Source organism: Plasmopara halstedii (assembly GCF_900000015.1).
Source record: "Plasmopara halstedii genome assembly, contig: Scaffold_470, whole genome shotgun sequence".
In the NCBI taxonomy this organism is placed as follows: Eukaryota; Oomycota; class Peronosporomycetes; order Peronosporales; family Peronosporaceae; genus Plasmopara; species Plasmopara halstedii.
Window position 1 is genome coordinate 587,260 of NW_020187390.1, and position 24,192 is coordinate 611,451.

At 45.8% G+C, this 24,192-nt stretch overlaps 5 protein-coding genes across 5 annotated transcripts; 2 read left to right on the top strand and 3 right to left on the bottom strand.

The window, feature by feature from the left end:
* Positions 1-7,540: 7,540 nt before the first annotated feature.
* Positions 7,541-10,566, top strand: PHALS_10328 (dna topoisomerase; the record flags this gene model as incomplete). Its single annotated transcript, XM_024725732.1, has 8 exons — positions 7,541-7,621; positions 7,697-7,945; positions 8,011-8,269; positions 8,348-9,381; positions 9,449-9,523; positions 9,593-10,285; positions 10,349-10,480; positions 10,549-10,566. 8 exons carry the CDS (start codon positions 7,541-7,543, stop codon positions 10,564-10,566), a joined length of 2,541 nt encoding a protein of 846 aa, XP_024576479.1.
* A 27-nt stretch (positions 10,567-10,593) lies between these two features.
* PHALS_10329 (uncharacterized protein) lies at positions 10,594-11,151 on the bottom strand (the record flags this gene model as incomplete). The annotated part of the gene is made up of 1 exon (XM_024725733.1): positions 10,594-11,151. The coding sequence occupies one exon, from the start codon at positions 11,149-11,151 to the stop codon at positions 10,594-10,596; it is 558 nt and encodes a 185-aa protein (XP_024576480.1).
* Positions 11,152-11,575: 424 nt separating this feature from the next.
* PHALS_10330 (exodeoxyribonuclease iii) lies at positions 11,576-13,133 on the top strand (the record flags this gene model as incomplete). Its single annotated transcript, XM_024725734.1, has 3 exons — positions 11,576-12,646; positions 12,719-12,785; positions 12,991-13,133. The coding sequence occupies 3 exons, from the start codon at positions 11,576-11,578 to the stop codon at positions 13,131-13,133; spliced, it is 1,281 nt and encodes a 426-aa protein (XP_024576481.1).
* Positions 13,134-13,496: 363 nt separating this feature from the next.
* Positions 13,497-15,500, bottom strand: PHALS_10331 (WW domain; the record flags this gene model as incomplete). Its single annotated transcript, XM_024725735.1, has 1 exon — positions 13,497-15,500. One exon carries the CDS (start codon positions 15,498-15,500, stop codon positions 13,497-13,499), a length of 2,004 nt encoding a protein of 667 aa, XP_024576482.1.
* PHALS_15425 (uncharacterized protein) lies at positions 15,499-16,476 on the bottom strand. Its single transcript, XM_036407427.1, has one exon. The coding sequence runs from the start codon at positions 16,042-16,044 to the stop codon at positions 15,850-15,852; it is 195 nt and encodes a 64-aa protein (XP_036263131.1). The 5' UTR covers positions 16,045-16,476; the 3' UTR covers positions 15,499-15,849.
* Between the last annotated feature and the right edge of the window lie 7,716 nt (positions 16,477-24,192).

The following is a 24,192-nucleotide window of genomic DNA, read 5'->3' on the forward strand; positions in this document are numbered from 1 at the left end:
CTGTGCGCTGTCAGAATCAGCGAGACTTGGTGATTTCAGTGTCGTTGACAAAGGGCTCATTGAGCACGGAAGTCGTTTTGTTCCAACGATTCAAGTTGCAGTGTCTAGCAACCATGTGAGCCTCGTTGAGGCAATAATCGATTGGAACTGTCAATGTAATCTTAATGGGGGAGAGTGTAACGGGGTTACACGTACCCTGGTAACAGGGTGTGTGTTACACGAGATGGGCATGGTGTGGCTTCACCCAGGCAAGAATACGGTATGTGCTGGGTAGCCAGTAGTTATGCATGTATTTAGACTTTACTATATATAATTAGGAAAATCTTTACATTTAAAGGTAGGCGGTTTTGCCGCAGATAAAAATAAAAAAGTCAGTTTTGGATTTTAAACGGAAGAGTTAATTAGTCTTGGGTTAAAGCAATAATTACTCTTGAAGTAAGCGGATTGCGATCCGCTAATCTCGTGCTCGTTCTAAGTGTAGAACGAAAGGTCGGTGACCTAAGTTACGCTTCCTCTAGCGCTAAGCTACGGCAGCCTCGCAGCATCAAGAGCCCAAGCACCACATCCTCTGCCCAAGAGAAAGACTACGCCTTCTACCTGGGCCCTTCAGCCCCAGGCCGCATCAGCAATATCGACGTAACCAGCTTCCACTTTTGGAACTTCAAGATGCAGATGATGCTCGAAGAACGTGGCCTGTGGGAAGTCGATTGTAGGGAAGTCAAGTATGAGCACTGATTGGACCAGTCCTCGTTCAAGAATATCGAGCAAAGCTATAGCAACTATTTGTCTTGCGATGGAAGACTCGCGGCTGCCGTTGGCTTATTCGGCAAGGAGAACGCAAATTGCATGGTCGCGTCTGAAGCCGCACTTCGAAAAGAAGATTTTGGCCAGCAAGCTCTATTTTGTCGTAGCTTCTTCATGACGATGATGGCTGAAGGTGATGATACATCATTAATTTCAAGGCTATGTCAGAACGGCTCTATGCTGTGGGTGCTTTGGTCAGCGAAGACAACTGGGTGATCACGCTATTTGCGAGCTTAAGCGAGTCGTGCGCGTTCCTGATTACGGCATTAGGGTTGAGAGCTTACTCGCTGCACAGGAGCTCGTGACATCGCTGCTTCTCCATGAAAGCATGAAGCGCATGGAAAAAGGTGGCGGCGTCGATGGAGTCAAGTCCGAGCGTTCAAGACGACAAATACTGCACGGTGCAATGAGCGGCAAGAACTAATAAAGATTAGTAGCGATCGCCATACTGTGGAGAGCATGGGCACTATATTGCAAATGTGTCCAGCGCTGATTTGCGATAACGCAGAGCGCCAGAAGTCACAACAACAAAAAACATTGCTCGAATGAGGAGGGTGTTCGAGATTATCTGGTTTTGGTTGGAAATAAGGTGATGTTTCAATTTCAAGCGATATGTGACAGCACATTACGTACTCAAGAGAGTACATAGCGAATAACAAAAAGATTGTTTCGGCAGGCGTTTGCTTTGCTGACGATGCTGTTGTTCAAGCGATGGAAATTGGTGATATTGTGATATCAGTAGAGACACACTGTGGAATGAAGAAGGGTGTGCTAAGTACAGTGTGGTATATAGCAAAGCTGTCACGTAACTAGTTCTCCGCTAAACGATTCACAAAGGATGCTAGTCTGGTCACTTTGAGGGCGACGGATGCTACGCCGTAGCAAAAGATCCCTGTTTTAAGCTCGATACACATGAGGCAGGAATCTATCTAAGCTTTGCATGAAGCCAATTTTGTCGGACGAGGCCATCGTGACAAGTTAGTTGAATTGTCATGGGGGCACCCTTCGTAGCTCTGACACCCTCAACTTGATCTAATACACCATGGCAGATTAGATACCATCGTCAAGAAGAATTACGGCACTGGGATAAATTTGGCGTCATGCAGTTGACGCTATGCGATGGGTGCGCGCTAGGTAAGCAAACCCGCCTTTCGTTCGTGAATTTCTTCCGATCACGCAAAAAAATTGCTTGAACTTATTCACAGTAGCGTTTACGGACCAATGAAGACGTCTACCCTATGTGGCAAGCGATATTTTTTACTCTCAAACATAAAAGTCGCACTCCTGCGTCGATATCTGCTAAAGACCAAGTCTGAAGTGGCCGACAAAATAATAAATGTTGTTGCTTTTGCCGAGACACATACCAACAAAAGAGTCAGGACGCTTCGAATTGACAATGGTGAAGAAAGCACGTCTTGTGTGATGCCCATTGTCGCGCTAATCTTGAAATCATTCAGAAAGTTACGCCTCTATATGCCCCCAAACTGGAAAGAGTTGCCGAGCGAATAAAGTAGACATTGGTAAAATTGGCTCGGTGCATGATGGAACATGCTTTTTTCTAAAGCATAACTGAATAAAAACTGTGATGATAGCTGTATTTCCTTGCAACAGGTGTCCGACTCGTGTCTTTGTTAGGGCAGGTCGCCATACCAGATTTGGACAGGCAAAAAGCCTTGAATCGCAAATTTGAAGGCTTTTGGCTACCATTCGTACTTGCATGCCCCGAAAACGAAGCAATTCAAGTTTGGTGCTAAGAAAGTACGCTGTCAATTTCAGACCCTTAAAAGCGTATCAATTTGAAGAATTTAAAAGCGGTCGTGTGTTGATAAGTCGTGACGCACAATCTATGGAAAACATGTTGACGGTGGAATGCGCTCCAATCAACACAAGATTGTCATTTAGGGTGACGACGATGAAGAATCGTTCCAGCCAGATAGTTAGGACAATGAAAATGGCGATGATGTTGCTCATGAAGAAGAATTTGAGCCCGGTAGAAAGCGCCACACTCGCTCACAGTCGCTAGAAAATTCAGTCGAGGTTTCGAGGCCAAAGCGACCAAGTCATTATCAGTCGTTTAAATAGATGCCTGCTGCACTTTAGAAAATTTGAGGCAGCTTACGTCGTAGATTTAGTAAAAGGGATGCGGACATCGTTCAATTCGGCCATCGAATAAAGCGACGCAGGCAAGTGGAAAGAAGCATGCGACTCGGAGAAGCAGCGCTTTAGAACAACAAGACCTGGACGCCCGTGCCATTGCCAAAGATCAAACATCGAAGATAATTGGCTGTCAATGGGTATTTTGAATCAAAGAGAAACAAGCAAAAGAAGTTGAGCGGTTCAAGGCGCTATTGTGGCCAATGGATTTTTGCAAAAGTACGGCGTTGATTATTAAAAGCCTTCGCGCCAGTAGCCAGGTCCACGTTCATCAGGATTTTGTTCAGCCTTGCGGTCAGGTACGGTTGAGCTGGTCATCAATTCGATGTCAAGACGACGTTTCTGAATAAATTCTGCGACGAAGACATTTTCATGGCGCAACCGGACGACTAGACAAGTCAAGAACACCCTGACTACATTTATCAGCTCAAGTGCTTGTTGTACGGCCTGAAGCAACCGCCACGTATGTGATTTCAGACCATCGGCAAGTCAGTGATAGAGCTGGGGTCCTAGAAGTGCGAGACGACCACAACATGATTTAAGCGGCTCTTTACATTGACGGTCTGGTAATCGCAAGCAATAATGACAAGCTGCTCAAATCAACAAAGAAGGCACTGAGCGAGCGATTCGACATGACAGAATTATGTCAGCTCAAGTATTCTTATCGGTTTTGACGTTGATCAAGATGTTGCTTCTGAAAGTGTGTCGATGCTGCTGACCAAGTTTCGAAAGACATTTTGTCGAAATTTGGCGTGGAAAACAGCAATTCTGGCACGACACCCTAAGACCAGGTGCAAAGACGGTTGTAACCATTATAGACCATGACGAAGGTGCCGTATCGTAAAGCTGCTGAATACCTCATGAGTTTGATGGATTGGACTCAGCCAGACCTCGCTGCCGCAGTGGGAGCTCTCAGCCAGTTTGCCACAGACACATGTCCTGTCCACTGGCAAGCACTGAAGCGCGTATTCTATTACATTGAGGCACAAAGGCATACGGCGTTAAGTTTCAAGCAACAAGTGAAGAGGGACTCCAAGGTTTTTCGGATGCAAATTTGGCTGGCGATGTCGAGACTCGACGTAGTACAAGAAGCTTTACGTTTATAATAAACGATGGACGCATAAGCTGAAGGAGCTAAAAGCAACGCATAGTGGCATCATCACCAACGAAAGCTGAGTATCTGGCATTAAGTGAAACTACCAAAGAAGCTACTTGGCTTAAGTCTTTTCTTTTCGAGCTTGGCGCGATAGAAAGCAGCGATCTCGTCAAGATCTATGAAGATGATCGAGGTTCCGCTGCGCTTGCCAAGTATACTGAATTCTATAATCGCACCAAGCACATTGACATCTGCTAACACTTGTGCGTGGGAAGGTTGAAAATTGTTCAAGTGGTTCTGGAATGAAAATGATCAAATTGTTCTGGGATACTTTTTGAATATTCTGTCAGCTATTTAATTGAGTATTTACTGAACCTACTTTCTTTCAAGCGCTCGTAGTTAGCCTGATTCACTGGATACGTGGCTGACGGACGAAACAGCAATTTGCACAATCCACCTGTCCGCACCGGTAATACCGATATCTACCGGTTAGTGGCTGCTCGTCGAAACGTCTCCTTGACAACATCAGTCTGCTTGACGGGGCGCTCTTTCCGACCCACGCCGCTCAAGGTGAGCGTTAAGACCTTCGAGGGTAAGGATGAAGAAGCTCTTTTGCTCTATATGAGAGTGGCGAAGATGGCTATGGCATCCGCAGCGCTCCAGAACGAGCAACAGCGCGTGGCGCTAGTTATCTTTACGCTCGGGGGCCGAGCGCGAGAATGGGCACTGACCTGCGGCGCTCCGTTCGAAGTGGCGTTCCCATCCTGGAAGGAGCTGAAGCTGCAGCTTTTGCGAGTTTTCTCGCCGCCTAACCAGGCATATCGCGTGCGATCGCGTTTCCTTGCCACCCGAAAGGGTAAGAAGGAATTAGTGGACTTTGTTCAGAGTTGCGAAATCGCATTGCCGGGATGGCAGCCGATCCAATGCCCGAGGCGGTCGTCTTTATTGAGGGACTCCGCACTGGCGTGGCCATTATAAAAGTCTCCCGTGTGTATCCGTCTTCTTTTGAAGAAGTGGTGAATATGGTATTGTATTTACACCCTCAGAGCTCGTCGAGCGGGCCTGCGCCGATGGATATTGGCTATCGTGAAAAAGATGAGGGAGATCTCAGAGCTGCCGGGCCGCGTCAAAACACCCGACGATGTTTTGTCTGTGGAGACACCCTTCACCCTCGGACTGGTTGTCCCCTGCGCAAGAAGCGTCAAGGTTCGTCAAACCGACGTCTTGCTCCTCACCAGTCTGGTTTGTCGCGGGGAAACGACAACACCCAGTAGGCGCGGGGCGCCCACTGGGGAAGAACTGACTTCTGTTGAGCCTCAAAGAGGTAGAGGGCAGCAGAGTCCAGCCCCGAAGAGCTTCGTGCTTTTGAACACGAAACGTGTATGCAAGCCGGGCTTTCTGGTCGTAAAAGTGACCGTGAAGGGCTCTGATAAGCCATGGAAATTCTTATAGATTATGGTGCGTCGGGCAATTATGCTTGACGCTTCACGATCGAATGAAGTCGGCTGTATGCTGAGGCTCTGGGAGCGCGGTTGAGTAACACCGTCACTATTCGCTAAGCGACGGGGATTTGTGTCACTGTGCCGAGGGTCCCTGTGGGCCTCGGTGTCAAGGTTCTTGACTTCAATAGCGTGGAGCGCTGCTTAGTTTTAGACTTGGATGCAGGGTGTGACCTTATCCTTGGTATAACATACATGGTTGAAACACCATGATCTATGGCTCGATTGAAGGTCGAAGACGTTGGGCGCCTTGCGCACGTCTTCTGGTGGAGCTTTGACTGTTTATGAACCCACGTCTGCTATGAAGCAGAAGCGCTACTGAAATGGGCATTAGACTGGAGCCGCTCTGACAGAGCGCGATAATCCTCAACTTGAGGCAGTCGGTGTACATATGCTCCAGGCTCTCGAGGCCTTTCGCACAGCGGTAGGCGACCTCGGCAAGATGCGGCAGAGTGTCGATGACGACGGACACTTTCCTCCAACGTTCGAAGAGCATCGCGAGTCACCGGACGGCGACCGACCAAGTCATTATCGTCCGCCGCCGACTCTTCTCGATGAGAATGGTAGCGTCCACTACCACGTGGAATGCCTTGTGGGTCTACGTCGTCGGCAGGGACTAACCCAACATCTTGTGAGGTGACGGGGATATCCAACTCGAGAACTCGTGGGAGTTTGAGGTCCCACTTCTGCAAGACTGCCCAGACCTCGTGAACGCTTATGATCAGAAGAATCATGATGCTTCGCGCCGTCGTGAGCCCCGCGCTTCTCGGCAGTAACCTGGAAATGGAAGGACCATGAGCCGAGCCCAAGCTATGGCCCTGAGCTGCAGTGGTCGTAGACTCCCCCGTGTGATAAGACACAGAGCTCGCAGGAGCGTGATGGATTATTCCATGTGTCGCAGGGCGACGATACACAGGAAGTCGGCGTTGCGCCTTGAGTTTGGCAAACTCAAATCGAAGATGGCGCTCTGGACGCACGTCTACTTCCATATAGCTTCGCTCTAGGTAGACGGCGAGAGATGTTTCCGGTGCCGCTGCATCCATCGCTCAAAGACCTCATCATCATCTGCAGCGGTTTTGCCAGGGGCGAGCAACACAGGAATAGTCCGCATCGCGAGTCCAGAAAGTCTCGGAAGCTGAGAGATCGGGAAACAGACACGGTGTCCGCGAGATTCGAGCAAGGCTCACGTCGAGCCGTTGGCACACCTCACCCTCCGCTGGAAAAGGAGTATCCGACTCATAGTCGACTTCCTCCAAATCCTCGTCAAGAAAATCCGTTTGCCCGTGGCGTGCGGTGTGTGTGGCGCTCGGTTGTCGAGGGCTTGGGATGTGCTTCCCGTGAAACCGCGGACGTGCTGTCCAAAGATGCACCCCTTGCAGTAGAAGAAGAAGGCCTTGCCCGCGGGCGCCCTCGAAACTAGCCAGGCTGGGTGTATTTCGTGTCATAAACACAGGGCTTATTGAGCGGAGAATGTTCAAGAATGTTCTTAAGAACGTAACGGTGTCTCAGACACGCGAGCCTTAACTAGGTTTTACTGTATATGGCAGGACTGCCAGTAGTATTGCATACTAACTAGGTTTTACTATATAAATCAGGTTTTATTGTATTCATTAAGACACCTAAGGTTTTAGATATTGGCGGCTCTGCCGCAACTAAAATAATTAAACGGAAGAGCGTCATTACCTTGATTAAGGTTCTTAAGTACTCTGGAGTTACCGCTAAACTGGTACCGGTTCCACTATAGAACGTAAGGTCGGTGATCTTAGCGTACCTTCTTCTAAGCAAAAAGCTACGGCAGTCCCGCTGCAAAGTGTATTTAGGTACACTTTGCGTTGGCTTCATAGAATGATAACCTGTTAATTTTGATCAATAATAATCATATACTTATAAAATCTAAGCTATCTCATCAATGTCCGATGTCATAGCAGGTCAATAAACACTGCTTGTTGTTGTCAATTTTCATCTATCCTGCATCTCGGGGCAGCAGATGAAAGTGCTTAACGTTGCCGAGAAGCCTTCAGTAGCTAAAGAAATTGCTAACATTTTGTCATCAGGTCGATTACAGCGCGTGAGTTGGACATTTATTGTTTATTGCGTCTTTAAATGATTTCTCACGTACAGACTCTCTCGTGTCTCTCAATAGCGTGCCGGGTTATCCAAGTACAATGCAATCTTTGAATTTCCGTATCAGATTCAAGGACAACAAGTACAAATGGTCGTAACGTCCGTAATAGGTCACATAATGGAATTAGAATTTCAAGATAGTTTTCGAAGTTGGAATTCTTGTGATCCTGTCGAACTTTTTACAGCACCAGTGAATAAAAGGATACGAAGCGATGAAACTCAAAAGAAGATTGAAAAGACACTTTTGAAAGAGACAAAACAGTGTAAGGTATGGCTCTCAAGTTGACGTTGGTAGTTGTTTAATGATAGTTTAAGTACTTTGTGATTTATTAGTGGCTTGTGTTGTGGCTGGATTGTGATCGAGAGGGTGAAAATATTGCTTACGAGGTAAAGAGCATTTGTGAGAGAGCCAACAAAAAGTTACAAGTATTTCGTGCTCGGTTCTCAGCGCTTATTCCTCGTGATATTACTCATGCAGTGCAAAATTTGTCTGTACCGGATGAGAAGCTCTCCTTGGCAGTCGATGCTCGGTCCGAGATTGATTTAAGAATTGGAGCCGCGTTTACAAGATTCCAAACAATGCGTATCAAGGGTAAATTTCCATTATTAAATCAAGAAAATAAGGTCATTAGTTATGGACCGTGTCAATTTCCAACTCTTGGCTTTGTAGTCGAACGATATCTCACGATTCAAAACTTTGACCGAGAAGATTTTTACTACATACAAGTCACACACAAGCAAATGGATCAACCTGATGCACCTATGACAACCTTTAAGTGGAAACGTGAACATCTTTTTGACCGTATGGCGTGTTTATGTATTTATGAATGTCTGTTGGAGAGCCAAACGGCACGAATTGAATCTGTTGACAAGCGACCAAGCTTCAAGAGAAAGCCATTACCGCTCACAACAGTGGAGCTGCAAAAACGAGCTTCACGATGGTTACGGATCTCATCAGAGGCCACGATGAAAGCTGCTGAAAGCTTGTACAATAAAGGCTTGATTAGCTATCCCCGTACCGAAACTAGTAAATTTAAAGAAGGTACAGACTTGATGGGTTTGATAAAACTTCATGAAAATCATCATCAATGGGGAAATTACGTGAGACTAGCGCTGCTGAATGGTGAAAAATTTGAAGCTCCGCGTCATGGAAATTCCGATGATCAAGCTCATCCACCTATTCATCCAACCAAGTGTGTTGAACTCAACTCATTGTCAGATTCCAACGAAAAAAAGGTGTACGAATTTGTCACTCTCCATTTCTTAGCATGTTGTAGTCGTGATGCAAAGGGAAGTCAGACACATGTTGTTATGAAAATCTTAGAAGAAAGTTTTACAGCTTCTGGATTGATGGTGGAGGAAAGAAACTACTTGGAGATCTACAAGTATGAAAAGTGGAATGCTTCCGCTATACCTGTGTATCAACGGGGTAATGTGTTTCGTCCGTCAACAATTGTGATGGTACCAGGAGAGACAAACCCACCACCACTTCTATCGGAAGCTGATTTGATTGCAAAGATGGATTCAAATGGCATAGGGACAGATGCTACGATTGCTGAGCATATCAAGACCATTTTAAAGCGAGAGTATGCAATCAAAGTGAATAATAACACGCAATTTAAACCTACAACACTCGGGTTGGCACTCGTTCTATCATATGAACACATGGGTCTTGAGCTGGCCAAACCAGTTCTTCGCGCTACGGTGAGTTGAAGAAACAAGGATCGTCGTATCTTACATTTATCCTCACTGCTGTTCCTGGCTACTGTAGATGGAAAAGGACTGTAAAGCCATTTCGTTGGGACAAAAAGCCCTTCGGGAGGTCGTCGATTCGTGCATGAAGGAGGTTTGATGTGATAAGTACAAACAACTTCTTTATGTATCCTTCTGAATGTCTTGTTGTTGCTGTTGTTAGATGAAAACCATTTTTGTAGAGGTTACACGTAGTGCTACTGTGCTTGACCAGACTTTTTCGGACCACTTTGGCCAATCGATTCATAGCACTTCTGAGTCTCGATTGTCATCAAACGGTGAAACGAGAGGTGATAGGGAATCTCAACATAGAATTTCCCACAGCCCAAACTCTGGTAGGGTTGAGAATGGTGGAATTGTGAACAGCACAATTGCTGGTAATCTAAATCAAGATCAACAGCGGAGATTTCAATCACAGACTGCAGACTCAACACATGACGATAGTCAATCGTATCATGATCTGAGTTTGGCATCAGATGTACCTCGGTGTGAAGACCACAATTTGCCTTGTGTGAAAAGAGAAGTGACTCGTGACGGTCCAAATACTGGACGACTATTCTACGTCTGCCAGCTGCCTCAAGGTGAACAGTGCAAATTTTTCGCTTGGGTCTCAGACTCGAACGTCGTTTTTACTTGCTCTGGTCACAATGAACCTTGTGTCGAAAGAACAGTCAAGAAGGACGGACCGAACAAAGGACGGCAATTTTGGACTTGCAGACGAAGTCAATCCGACAACCGTTGCGATTATTTTTTGTGGAAGGATGAAGCTCCTGATGCATCCGTCACTTCATCTACTCAAGTACTCACTCTTGCCTCAAATGTGCCCAAGTGTTCGAAACATGGTGTTGCTTGTGTCGTGCGGACCACTCGTAAGGCTGGTTCGAACCAAAATCGTGACTTTTATACTTGCAGCTTTCAGGGAGCACAGAGCTGTGGTTTTGCTGGGTGGAAGGATGAGATTGAATCTCTTTCTCGTCAATCAACATCTTCCTCTTTTCCCCCTTCAACAGATAACAACACGAACAATGAAACATTGTGTAAGTGTGGACTGGTTGGCATTTTACTCACATGCAAGAATGGAACAAATCAAGGTCGGACGTTTTTCAAGTGTTCAAATAGTCACTGCGATTTTTTTAAATGGAAGTCTTAAATATTTCGTTTTCATCATGTTTTCATAGCAGGTGGAACATCCACTTGAGTAGATCTCCCTATCATGGCTGCTACAACATGCATCATCATCCCCATCCCACGCATGTTGACATGTCGTTGTCTATCTTTAAGATAGAAAAACGCTCCAAGCATAGCCACTTCACTGTCTTCCTCATTCGTTAGATGCTTCGCACAGCTCATTAAATCTTCTACCACTTCCTCCTCGTTTTCTTGCTGAAATTCTTGCTTCAGTGCCAGATATGCCGAAAGCTGCTCCATGGGGTTTTTGAGTTCCAAAATTTGCTTCATCATCTCAATTTGCAGCTGTAATACATTTTCTTCCTTCTTCATCCTCTTTTCAAGATTAAGTAGACGCTGCAAATATCGCTGTCGTTTAGAATCATCAGTTAATGGTTCGCTGTGCCTTTTTTCCTCTTCTAACTGCTCGCCAGTCACCATACCAGTTTCATTTACACTATTCTTTACCTGCATCTCGACTTGTGCAGGTTCATTCACTCTTAGATCCATCTCGTACATGAGGTTTGGATCGCCAAGTGGTACAAACGTTTCCATCACTACGAACTTTTAGTTGAGAGGTAGACTATCGAGCAATGTATAAAATAGTATACACTAACTGTTATATTTCTTACTAATATAATATCAGGCTTATAAGCTACATTACATCTTTTAATACCGTAGGACATCGTTATAGCTTTAATTGCTTGAGATACGTGCACGTCTTCACTGATGCAATCCTGCACGTACTGAATGTAATTATAGAGTTGTGTTGTATACATAGAGATTATGGCATTAAAGCATTCAAATCTCGTTTAGTCTAATTCAGCCAACGCTCTCGTGGTGGGTTCCTTCGGCGGAATTCCCTATCAGCATTGAGCTCTGATTACTTCCGGATTACATCCACTGTAATGGATTATTTCTGGTTTATAAACCTATAGAAATTCAAATATAAAGATTCCAAAGTATTACCACCACAAAAATGCCCCGTAAAAGTACTCGACTTAAGACGGTAACAGAGAAGGCCGTGGCCACTGTCACTGATTCACGAAGCGGAAGGAAGCGGAAAAGTGCAGCTACCGCTACTAAAGTGTCCGTTCAAGTCTCCAGCTCCAGCACATTGTCCAAGTCGAAAAAGACCAAAACTTCCACGGACAATAAGAGCGCATGGGGGGCATTATTCTCAAGCAAGACTCAAGAGCGTCCTTATCCATTGGCGGCAGAGCCAATTTCCGCCGAATTTCAAGCCCGAATTGACGCTTATCCATGCTTTAAAGACGTTTCAAAACGCTGTGCAGATAACATTACTACAAAAATTGTCGCTTGGAATGTGAATGGATTACGAGCTGTTTTGAAGCGAGATGAAAGTGTCCACCTTCGTGCTTACATCGCTCAAGAAGACCCTGATATTTTCTGTCTTAGTGAGACGAAAATATGCGCTGATGAGCTTCGAAAACTTGAGAATTTCTTGCCACAGTATGAATATCAGTATTGGTCATGCGCAGTGAAAAAAGGGTACGCTAGCACAGCAATTTTTAGCAAGACCAAGCCACTGAGCGTGAAAGACGAGATTGTTCTGGGCGACCATGAGTCAAAAGGAGTACCAAAGGCTAATAATGGAAAAGATCAAGAAGGACGGTTTTTGGCGTTAGAGTATAGCAAGTTTTGGCTTGTACATACTTACGTGCCGAATGCAGGCGGTAAGTTAGAGCGATTAGATTTCCGAACGAACCAGTGGGACAAGGCTATGTTACGAGAAATGAAAGAGATGGAGAAGTCAAAGCCAGTAATTTGGTGTGGAGATCTGAATGTCGCTCATCAAGAGATTGACATTCACGATCCTAAAGGAAATCGCAAGAGTGCAGGCTTTACAGATGAAGAGAGGGAGAGCTTTGGCAAAATATTGGAGAATGGATTTATTGACACATTCAGACATTTGAACCCTGATAAGGTAGAGTATTCATACTTTGGATATCGCCACAATATGCGTATGAAGAATAAAGGATGGCGGCTAGACTATTTTGTAGTCTCAAAGGCCTTAATGTCAAATGTGGTACGTTTCAAGAAAGATTGGCGGATATTGCACGTTGATTGTTAACTAATGTATCGATTTTTGCGTTCATAGCGCTCGTCTTACATCCGGCAGAGTGTCATTGGAAGTGATCATTTGCCTATTGGTTTAGAGCTTGAAGGTCTCTCTTAGCTTGTTATGCATGCAATCATAATGATTAGCTCTCAAAGTTTTTTTGGGTTATCTCTAAACTAATTATTGCACAAAAATCATTAACGTCAATTTCCAAACTTTTTTCAAATGTAATATTTTATAGTCTACCACTTAAACAATTATGAGCGGTGGCGGCGAGTATCCGTACCCAAAGTACACATGGTCTCCAGCAGGCGGTTGGTGGGCTAAAACCAAGAACTGGCAGCGTAAGACGAGCGTGGCGCTTGTTGCGATGGCAGCCGTCGCAGGGCCAATTGCGCTTTACTCGAACTCGAATCACATCAAATTTCCAGCAGAGGAGCGCCGCAAGCTTTAATGCCTACAAATTTTAGCAGACGGCGCTGAGGAACTGACAGTCAAAATGTGTTCGATCCGTATGGTTTAAGCGGATAGCGATGTAATGATTAAAGGAAAGTTCTCCTGGGCTATTTGCTTAAATGGCTCACATGACATACTCATTTCGTCTTCATCCTGAGTCTGACCCCTAAATTTAAAAACTTGTGCTTGTACTGATGATGAGATTCATTATGTAGGACGCTACGACACACGATACTTGTAATAACAATGTTCAATGCACATTAGCGTAGTTTGAGATTTTAGCGAGTGATTTAAACATTGCTCAAGTTAGATTTAACATCTACAAGTTTCAGTAATTCGGTAGTAGAAGAATGCTCCGGCATTAGAATTCATGATGGTTAGCACCGTGGCGAATTGGGGACGACGAAATGGCAGCGGCTTCCGTTGGCGCAGCTGGCGTTGGGTTCGTCGGTAGCAGCTTTGGAAGCTTAAATGCCCACGCCGATTTCGGCTTTGGCTTTTTCCTGCGATACGCTGCTGATGTGGTAGCGCCTGCAGTCTCTGGATCAGTCTCGCATTCACTCGAATATTCAGGACTTGTGTCAATTGTCCTAGTAGTATCAGGATAAATGTCGACTTCCTCCTCGACTTCGTATTCACTGTAGACATCTCCATCTTCAAGTTCGCTTTGGTCTTCGCGATCACTAATGCAATCCGTGCCATCAATCATTTCTTCAGTTGGTACTTCCCAGCTCACCTTGCCTGATTCGTGAGCATAGTAGTAGGTTCCAGGGTACCCCCGACTCTCATGTTTAGTCCAACCAGGAGGTAGTTTCTCACTACAATCGCTTTCATCCGACGATACAACTGAAAGTGTGTCTTCTTCCGACAACTGATCGCCACTTTGGTATTTTGGTGCTGACATGAGCTTGTCCAATTTCGATCGAGATTTTGTTCTTTTTCTTGAGGTATTGTCTTCTGAGTTAGTCGGCTTTCCTGATGACGGATTCTTTTTCTTCTTTGCCTTCCACATGGCAAGAACATCCGACACATTTTCGAGCTCAGGCACGTCTTCTTGAACCATTTCCTTTGATTCTTTTTTCTTTTCGATCTTCACTTCATCTTGAGATTTCACCTTTGGTTCTTTCTTCGTCTCTTTGGTATTTTTTTCAACCTTCGCCTTCGCTATTGGTAGTTCCTTTGACTTTTCTTTGACTCTCTCGCGCGGCACTTCCGCTACGGTACCTGCCTTTTCCTTAGGCATTTCCTGATTACGCTGTCTTCTACTTCTTATGGCAGCAAGCGTCTCCTCTTTCTCATCAAGTTCGACAAAGTGTGTATTTTCACGCCTCGATACAGCGCGTTGCATCACTTGTGCAAAGCCTTTGCGTATGTTCGTTGGTTCCACGCTATTTAACTTTTGTTGACTCAGCTTTCCTTGCAAACCCACCAATGCATCCTCCATTCCTTCCAAAAGAGCAAGCATAGTGTCAGCAGTATCATCGAGGTCGTCGACAGTCACTTCTGGAAGCTCGTCCATATTGCCACTTTGAACCGCTCGCATTTGTTGCAATAACTTCTTAGCTTTCGCACGAAGATTGCGCTGGTCTTCAGCTTCTTTCACCTTAATTTCTTCAAGTCGTGATACACGGATCTCTGCGTCCCGCATTTGTTGTGCAATGGCAAAAAATTCTTTATCTCTTTTCACACTAAACCGGTGATTACGAATCGCATTAATCCATTCTTCTGCATCCTCAGCACTCTCAGGGTCCAAATACAGTGGTCGCATCTTTGGAACTTCACCCATAGCAACTTGTTCTGCAGTTGGTCGTGGTAATTTCCCCGACACTCGAAAGCAATTGTCACTTCCTCCAATTGCACGTTGTAGACAATCAACGTTACGTTTGACATCAGTTAAGTACTCCAGGTCGATAATTCCTCGTGGTTTGTCATCGTCTTTTGTATTATAGTACAAAAGGTACGTCAACGGCTTTATTACAAAGTAGTATTTGTTCCACGCGCCTGGTTCATTATCCGCTTGCTTGCGTAGAAATCCACTGTATGTAGCTTTAGCTGAAATCGCCTTTGCTGCGCCTTCAACATCGACCATGCTGAAACGCACACGTGGGCGCTTAACGCTGACTCGAACTTCATTCATACCAGGTTTCGATTGAGGCGGTCGCGATTTAGCGCGTTGATGCATAACTGGTTTGTGACGATGGGAACGTGGTTCAGGATCAGAGCGTTTACGTGTGGGGGAGTAGAGAGGACTAGCATCACGTGGAGGACGGCGGTGTGAAGGCTCTCGAAGAGGTGAATGTTCACGTGGACGCGGACGCGACTGGCTCCGATGGCGTCTTGAACGACGACTAGGCTCGGGTGCCATCATGTGCTTAAGGAAGAGGCAGAGATTTTAATGCGATGTGAGAGAATTTTTATGCATGCGGAGCGACATGTGGATGTGCGTTGACCAGACAACAGCATAGTCAACCAGACGGTGTTTAGCAACATGCTCTTTCACCAGAAGGTGAAATGGAAAGAGCAAGTTTGAAAAAGACAGTGGATATTGGAAGAGAAGGAAGAAACAAGAAGAGAAACGGGTACAAGTCCAGTGCTACGACTTGTTCATCGCGTCATAATCTCTTTCTTCGAACTACTGTCATACGTGTTATAATCAATCGATGAATACTTGACGAATACTATTCTTGAACGGAGGCCATGACAGGAAGACTAGATTACGACAACTTCACGTAAGCATGTATCATATTATTCACGTATACATTAAAATTCCCATTTTTTTCGGTACAGGATTGATCTGCTATTGTGTAATTTACGTAGATGCACGACTTGACAGTATGAAGCCATGGTGTCGTTGTCATCTCTGCATTTGCCCCGTCTTCGTATATTATACTCCGGTTACTTTTTGTCATTCTAACTACGTTGTCACCACTTTGCACCTCGAATTATTGACTGTGTTCTGGATGCAAGGCAAGATTCAGTCAAGGGATATAACTGTACTTTAACCTTTGGTACCCACTGGCTGACTATAACCTGGACATTATCGTGCGTAATCCTTTGTTTCATAACCGCTCACTGTATATCTAGGTCATTATTTCAAGTAGTACGACTGATACCAAGAGTGATCTACACATCCGGCTTTAACGTTAGATCATTTCCTGACAAACATCCTTTAAGATAATCATCGTACGGCACAAAAGAAGCCAGCAAAGGACCTAACGCATGGATACCGTAGTGGCTAGATCGAGGGATGCCAAGATTACGAATGGGGTTTTTATTCGATAAAGAAGGTTATTGTAGGAAGGAATAATATACGTTCTTTCGAGTCGTATTCGTTTTAAATAAAATTAAACTTAAGGCACAACAAGGCAAAGTAGTTAAGCCGAAGACCACACAAAACCAGTACACGATCTCACGTGAATGCTGGACGACATTATAATATTAAATCAAGGAATAGATGAGGGTATGAGTTCATCTCATATGCGAATAGAAATACAGACGTGTATGATGGATATATGGCGAGATAGTACAATATCGATTTATCAAAGCCCAATCATAGTGGCGGCAATCTGAATGTGAGAGCTTGTTGATATTAAAAATAAGCTGAGAGATCCAGATTAGATTATGTAGGATTGTTGAAGGATATAATGCGTGCTTAATATTGCAGATGGTCTTGTTTCGTAATATAAGGTGTACACACGAGCTTGCGTTATCGTCTGACGACTAAGCCAACTGGAGGATAACGAATAAAAACGACTGGATGGACAAGGCTTAAGAACCAGGCTGGCGTAAGAGATGATGTTGCCCCTAGTGAATGAAGAATTGTGATTGAATAAGGCAATTAGAGCATCATTTCACTTCTTTATGATCGCAGCACAGTACATTCTCTAGTCTAAATAGTCACATTTCTACATAGACAATTCTTTGTCCTAACAGAGCAGAATCTTAAGACATGCTGGTCGACGGCCAGCAGGAGGAGTCAACGAGGAGGCAAGGAATGTATTATATTTGCAAATTGGTCTTGTAGAGTGGATGAATCGTCTAGAGGCATCACAGGCCTCAATGAGCCCGAGGTTAAGTCTATTTGCGTAAGCGCCTGGAAACGGGAAAGCGCTAAGGAAGTAAGAGCGCTGCGCAGATTGCAATTTTTCGATTATTTATCGACGATTTATTTTAGATTGAGAATATTATCGGCTGAGGGCTTCGATTGGGAACGTAAAGATGGCTCAAGCCCTGCACCTAGGACTGCCACAGCACTGTAAGTCGCCACAAGTGTATCGGGAGCAGGTAAACGCGTGGTCTGCGATATGTGTGAGGGTACTGGACGGCAACGGAAGCCAGAGATAAGGCCATCGGATAGAAAAAAGCTCAATCATGAGCTTGGTGGCGGCATTTGTCAAACAGACAACGCTTCAGGATAAATACGGTTTGTAGAGCGTGCTAGCGAATTCCAGTGGTTAAGGTCAACGACGTATATAAGACGTCATCTCGTCAAGATGACGGAAAGGTACTTAAATCAACAAGTTGAGGGCAGTAAAAAGAGCATTCTTTATTGGATCACGCAATGCAGAATCTATAACACACGTTTGCTACGCCAGTGAAAAGCATGGAGAGTTTTGCTGTGGTGACAAGCGATCGGTAAAGATTGATAGAACACTCCCTATACTATGTTGCAAAAGGTGAAGCACGAATTGACTTGGGCTCGGGACAATTTTCTGCTACGCAGATCACGCGATAGTTGTGTGGGTTAGGTATGGCTCGGTGGGACAAGTTCCAGCAAAAGCGTAAGATATTCAAGCTACCGGATCTCATTAAGCTTTCTCTAGAGCGGGCTGCTGGTAGCTATCCGACCCATTTTGGGACCGGGTCCGTACCGCTCAATTCACTGTGTGGCTTTTTTGTCAGTAGAGCCCCTCCCACCCTACTATTAAACGGCTTGGCCTCGCCAACTACTTGCATAAGTATAGCGCAGATTATGCGGAATTGGCACGGCCATCGTCGAATTTTTAAGAAGGTTTTGGAATGGTGTTGGGACACAGAGCATCGGTAGGCTTTTGACAGGGACAACGACAGGCTTCTCCATGCACCAATATTGGCGTTGCCAGACCCCAACCGTTTTTTTAGGGTTTCTGTGACGCTTAGGCCTTTGCCATCGGCTGTACACTGCTGCAAGTAGACGCCGAGGGGTGAGATCGGATGATCGAGTTCAAATATCGCCAGCATAAGGCTGCGGAAAAGAACTACCTATCCCACGACATGAATTTACTTGCGGTGAAGTATGTATTTGTCAAGTTCAGGGTGCACCTATTTGGCTCAAAGCTGTTTATGATCTACACGGATCATGTGTCCTTACGCACTGCGACTCAGTCGCCTCTCCTCTCGCAGAGAATGGCCAGGTGGCTCTCATTCTTCGCAGAGTATAAACTTGAGGTAAAGGAGAGCATAATGCTTTGGCTGATGTGTTGTCACGCAGACCAGATTATGGGCTTGCTCACTTTACGACGGTGACGTCGTCAGTGACGGATTTGATGGTATGTGTGTAGCGCTGCTACAGGCTCTCGGGGGCAAGAAGTTTGGAGATTCGGACAAAAAATTGTCGGCGCGATTGAGCGCACGGTTACACCGATATTTGTTGAGTAACGCATTGCTGTAGTATAGCACCGATTCAACGAATGGTGGTTGCTCACCATGAGGATTTAAAATACCGTATCCTCTATGAGGCCCACGACACTCCACTTCGATCTTGTAAAGACCTACTGCTCTGTGAGTTGCCACTGCTGGTGGTCTAGGCTGTACAAATGGACACGCATACATATGCGCACGTGTAGGACGTGTCAGAGCGGAACAAATTCACTCCGAATGCGGCGGCACCGCTAACTATTTTACCGGTACCTGGCAGTTTATGAGTATCAGCTTTGTGCTTGGCCTGTCAAAAACTCGGCGGGCAACACGGATGTGTGGTCTTTGCGGGCCGTTTAAGCAAGATGGATCATCTTGCGGCAGTGCCGGACACCAACGACGATGTGGGTATAGCGACGCTATTTGTCGAACGTGTCTTTCGACAACGTGGACATCCGGGGACAATTGTCTCTGACAGAGACCCCAATTCACTGGGAAGTTTTGCTTTACAATCTTCAGGGTGCTGGACACCAAGTTGACTATGTCAACGGCGAACCATTCGCAGACCAATGGTCAAACAGAGCGCGTGAAATGCGTCGTTGAAGACGTTCTTCGTAAGAACTGCGCTGAGACGCCGAAGCGCTGGAGCGCCATGCTGCCACTCGTACAGTTTGCTCTGAACAATGCAGTGCATTTTTCTACTGGCTACACGCCGTTCTACGTGAGCGGGCTAATTAATCCTCCCGTCCCGCTGACGCCACCATCCCATGACTCAGGGCTTGGTGGGGGGGAAATAGCCGAATGGCTAGCTAATGTCAGCCCCTTACTGTCCTTAATGAAGATGATGCCTTCTTGTCTACCAGACTGAATGTCGTACGACACGTTCGCGATGGCTTAAAGCCAAGACATGCAGAAGGAATATGCAGATAGACGATGCAGATAGAAGATGCAGATAAATGTGGAAAACGTTAAGGTCAAAGACCTGGTTTTATTAAATGCTGAACACATGCAGTCTCTGCTGTCTTTAAGACACAGCTCCGTCCACGGTTTTTTCGACCGTTTAAGGCCGTGGCCAAGCAAGGCCTCGCGTAGATGCTGAGCCTTCTGAGAAGGACGTGCACCCAATCGGTGTTTTATGTGGGCTCGCTTAAGCCGTACCGGGATCCGGAGCAAGTGAATACGAAAGCGTTGGCGCAGAGGCGGTGCCTTAAAACGCCTGGTCACCCAGAAGCTGAATTTGCAGCCGAGGTTTTGAGCACGGAGTGTAACAATTTCTGTTTTCGACAACGCAAGGCGCTCCACCGTCGCACGAAGTGACGTATTCGTCTGCTCGACGGCTAGGAGCAGCTTCGACCGACCGCGATAATCCTCAACGTGAGGCAGTCGGTGTACAAAGTGCTCCAATCTCTCGAGGTTTTCCGCGCTGCGGTACGCGCCCTTGGAGACATGCTCTGCAGAGTGCCGATGACGACGGAGTTTGTCCTTCAACGCTCAGAGAGCATCGCGAGTCATCGGACGGCGATAAGCCAAGTCATCATCGCCCGCCTACGACTCTTCTCATTGAGCCATGTGGGTCGAGATCCCAGCCCAATATCTTGTGACGTGGCGGGATATCCAAACTTCGAGAGCTCATGAGAATCTGAGGTACCGCTTCTGCAAGACTGCCCAGACGTCGTGGACGCTTGTGAATAGAAGGATCATCACGCTTTGCGTCGTCGCGCGCCCCGAGCTTCTCGGTGGTAGCCAGGGAAGCCGGAGGACCATGGACTGATCTCAAGCTATGGCCCTGAGCTGCTGTGGTCGTTGACTCACCCGTGTGAGAAACCAAAAAGCTCGCGGGAGCGTCACGGATGACTCCAAGTGTCGCAGGACAACAATGCACAGGAAGTTGGCGTTGCGCCTTGAGTCTGGCAAACACAAATCGAAGATGGCGTTATACGCGCACGTCCACTTCCTTGTGGCTTCGCTGTAAAGTATACAGCAAGAAAAGTTGCCGGTACCGCTGAACCCATCGCTCAAAGAGCTCATCGTCATCTGCAGCGGTTTTGCCAGAGGCGATAACCACAGGAATAGTCCGCATTGCGGGTACAGGAGCGCCTCCGCTTTGAACTTGAAAATGAGCGCGGTACCTATCCATTGGGATTTTTTGGGATACCAAGAAGTGAGCTCGGAAATCTATCTGCTGGTCAAGCTCAGCTTGTATAGTGGCCGGGAGATCGACAATGTAGACGCCTGACGATCGAGTGATCGCGTCTGTCGCTCCAGTAGCAGGATCCGCCGAGCGAAAGCCGTATTCCACACGATGGTCTAGGACCGAACGTGGATATGAGTGCATGAGACACGCCCTGTAGGCAACATTCAACGCCTTGTCGAGGCGATCGCTAACAATACCACTTCTTCCGAAAGCCGAGAGGTCGGGGAACGGACACGATGTTTGCAAGATTCGAGCTGGCTCACGGCGCGCCATTGACACACCTCATCCTCCTCGTCTTCCCATGCTAAGAAAGGATTATCCGACTCGTAGTCGACGTCCTCCGAATCCTCGACGAAGAAATCCGTCTCTGTGACGAGCGCGGTGTGTGGCTCTCAGTTGCCGAGGGCTCGGGATGTGTTTCCCGTGAAGCCGCGGACGTACTGTCCGGAGATGCATTACGTATAGTAGTAGACGAAGGACTTTGCCTGCGGGCGCCTTTGGAACCAGCTAGGCTGGGTGCTTTTCGTGTCATAGTCACAGGGCTCATTGAGCGGAGAATGATCGAGAATGTTCTCAAGGACGTAACGATGTCTCAGACACGCGAGCCTCGTATGAGGCGAAAGTTAAATGTGAATTGTGGGTATTCACAGTTTTGATGAGGGAGAGTGTAACGGGGTTGCACGTACCCTTGTATGGAAGAGCGGGTCACACAAGATGGTGTGACCGTACATAGGTGTGAATCTCACAAGTTGGTGTAGTCACACGATGGTGTAGCTACATCGTAAAAAGAAGCCACTACGTGGCAAGACTATCAGTAGTAATACATATAAATAAGGTTTCACTATTCAATTCGGAAACCTAAGATTTGAGATATTGGCGGCTCTATCGCAAACAAATTGAATACAGTTTCAATTTTGTACGAAAGAGCGGCTTTACCTTGATTAAGGTTTTAAATACTCTTGAAGGTAGCGGATTGCGATCCGCTACACTCGTACTGATTCTAAGTATAAAATGAAGGTCACCGACCTTAACGTAACTCATTCTCAGCGAAATAGCTACGGCATCCCCGCTGCAATAAATCGAGGACAGTATGGTAAACAAGTGCATGTTTGGTTATATCTATTGTTGAGCTCACTGCTGCAGACATCGCATCGTGATAAGAAATTAGGGGCAAAAAGTGAAGCATTCGCCACTTTTTTGGAGCGACGATCTAACTGACGCATCTGCATACAAATGGCGGCTGAGACTACACTACATTGTAGTTGCTCTGTACGGATACAGGATCAGCAAGGCAACACAGCTAGCCGCGCAATAATACAAGTTATGGAAAGGCGGAGAGATTGTATTACACGGTAATGATAATGACGTGAAACATTGCGTCTGCCTATAGACCATCACTTAGGCTCTGCAGAGATGCAGCGGTATATGCGGACATCATACTACAAATTGTGTCATCTGGGGCGACGTTCTCGTTGCACGTTGCATGTTGGTGCTTTGAACAAGTCACTGGGTGAAAAATTTAAGACCGGCTTCATGATTGGTATGATCAATAAAGTGGAGAACATCGAGCAATTCTGCAAAAGAAGGGTGGTAATAGTAACCTAACCATTGGTGACGTATTCAGTTGTTGATAGATGAGTAGAGCAAAAACATATAAAATGGATATACCATTTTGATTTGTTGGATGGGGTATCTATTGGAATAGATCTAAAGTATTGAAAATAGACAAAAAAAAACATCAGTCCTTAAAATATCACAGCGGACTTGCGGGGGCACACGCAGGATTTGATCGCACCAAAGATAACGCACACGAGCAGTCTATCGATGTCGACTCAAACGGGAATTTTTAGTGTTCAGAATTTCACTAAGTAGCAACAAGCAAGTTGACGAACGGGGGGAGGGTGGAGCGATGCAAAGAGATTAGCCACATGGAGAGTAATGAAGTGTGGGTAGTGATGGGACCAACAAAAGGCGTCGCGAACCTATTACAAAATCAGTGTTTAAGACCAAGATTGGCTCGGATGGTGCTGATGAAAGCTTCATGGCGAGTCTTGTACCATGCGGAACGATAGAATATATGATATTCATGTAGAATAACTGATGAGGTGTTTATGGAATATACGAAGGCATGTTTTTGGGCATATGTCCAGGCAGAAATGAAAGAGCAATCGTTCATAACACCCAGAGCATAAATTTAATGACGTAGATCTTCGTAGGCAAGGAGGCACGAGTAAAAAATAAGGCTCCAGAAGGCTCTTCTTGGATCACTAAAGGCAAGTGAGATGTAAGCTGTAAAGCGAACTTCCTCGTACTCAACTGTTGATAGTTGGATTTTCCGATATATTTCGAACATCTCGTTATCAAGGAAATGACATGATGAGTGCAGGCGTCTACGTAAATAACCTCCCTTTTACGCCGTCAAAGAAGGAATTGGTGTCTGCGAATCTTAAAGCACTGACGATTTAAAATTTATGAGAGGAAGGAAAGTTCGTGGGCATGCGTATCGAGTAAAACGAAGATTAAGTTTACGACTCAGATTAAAAAATACTATCGACGATCTTCTTAAATAATATGGATTATAACGCGGCGAGGTTGCCAATCTTGAGCAGATGCAAAATTTGTACAACAGCATGAAATTAAGGAGAATAGTATAGATGAAGCGATGATTTTTAAGTCTCAGTCGTTTGTGGACACTAAATCACAATGAGCACGCGGCCAGATATTGGCTTTGCTATGCATGAGCCAAACAGAAATACCCATCGGCCAAGGATGAATGGCTTTAAATTGGCGAGAAGGATATGGGGCTGTATCGACCTAAAAACACACGACAAGTCATGCCAACGACCATGGTAAAGGACAAAGATGTGGAGTTATAAAACTGGAGCGATCAAGACTTGCTTAAGATAATAATGGCCATTCATCACCCCCTTGTGTCTAATCTATGGTTCTTAACCAAATTTGTGTTGTATTTTATTCGTATTCACCTTGGTCCAACGATATTTCAAGCAAGATGCGTCTAATTTGGCCGATGACTCTAAAGCCGTTCTCAGTGAGAGAGTCTAGGAACGGTCGTATCGACTCTAGAGTCTTGAAGTGTCGCCATCACTCTCACCTGGCAACATATATTCGCCGAGACCGATGCTATCTTACCCGACACCCCCTGTATGCATGAGATATGCACTCTGTGCGCGTTTCCTACGGCAAAAGTAGTGCGAGACCCCGCCGCGGAGCTCTTTATGGGAAACCG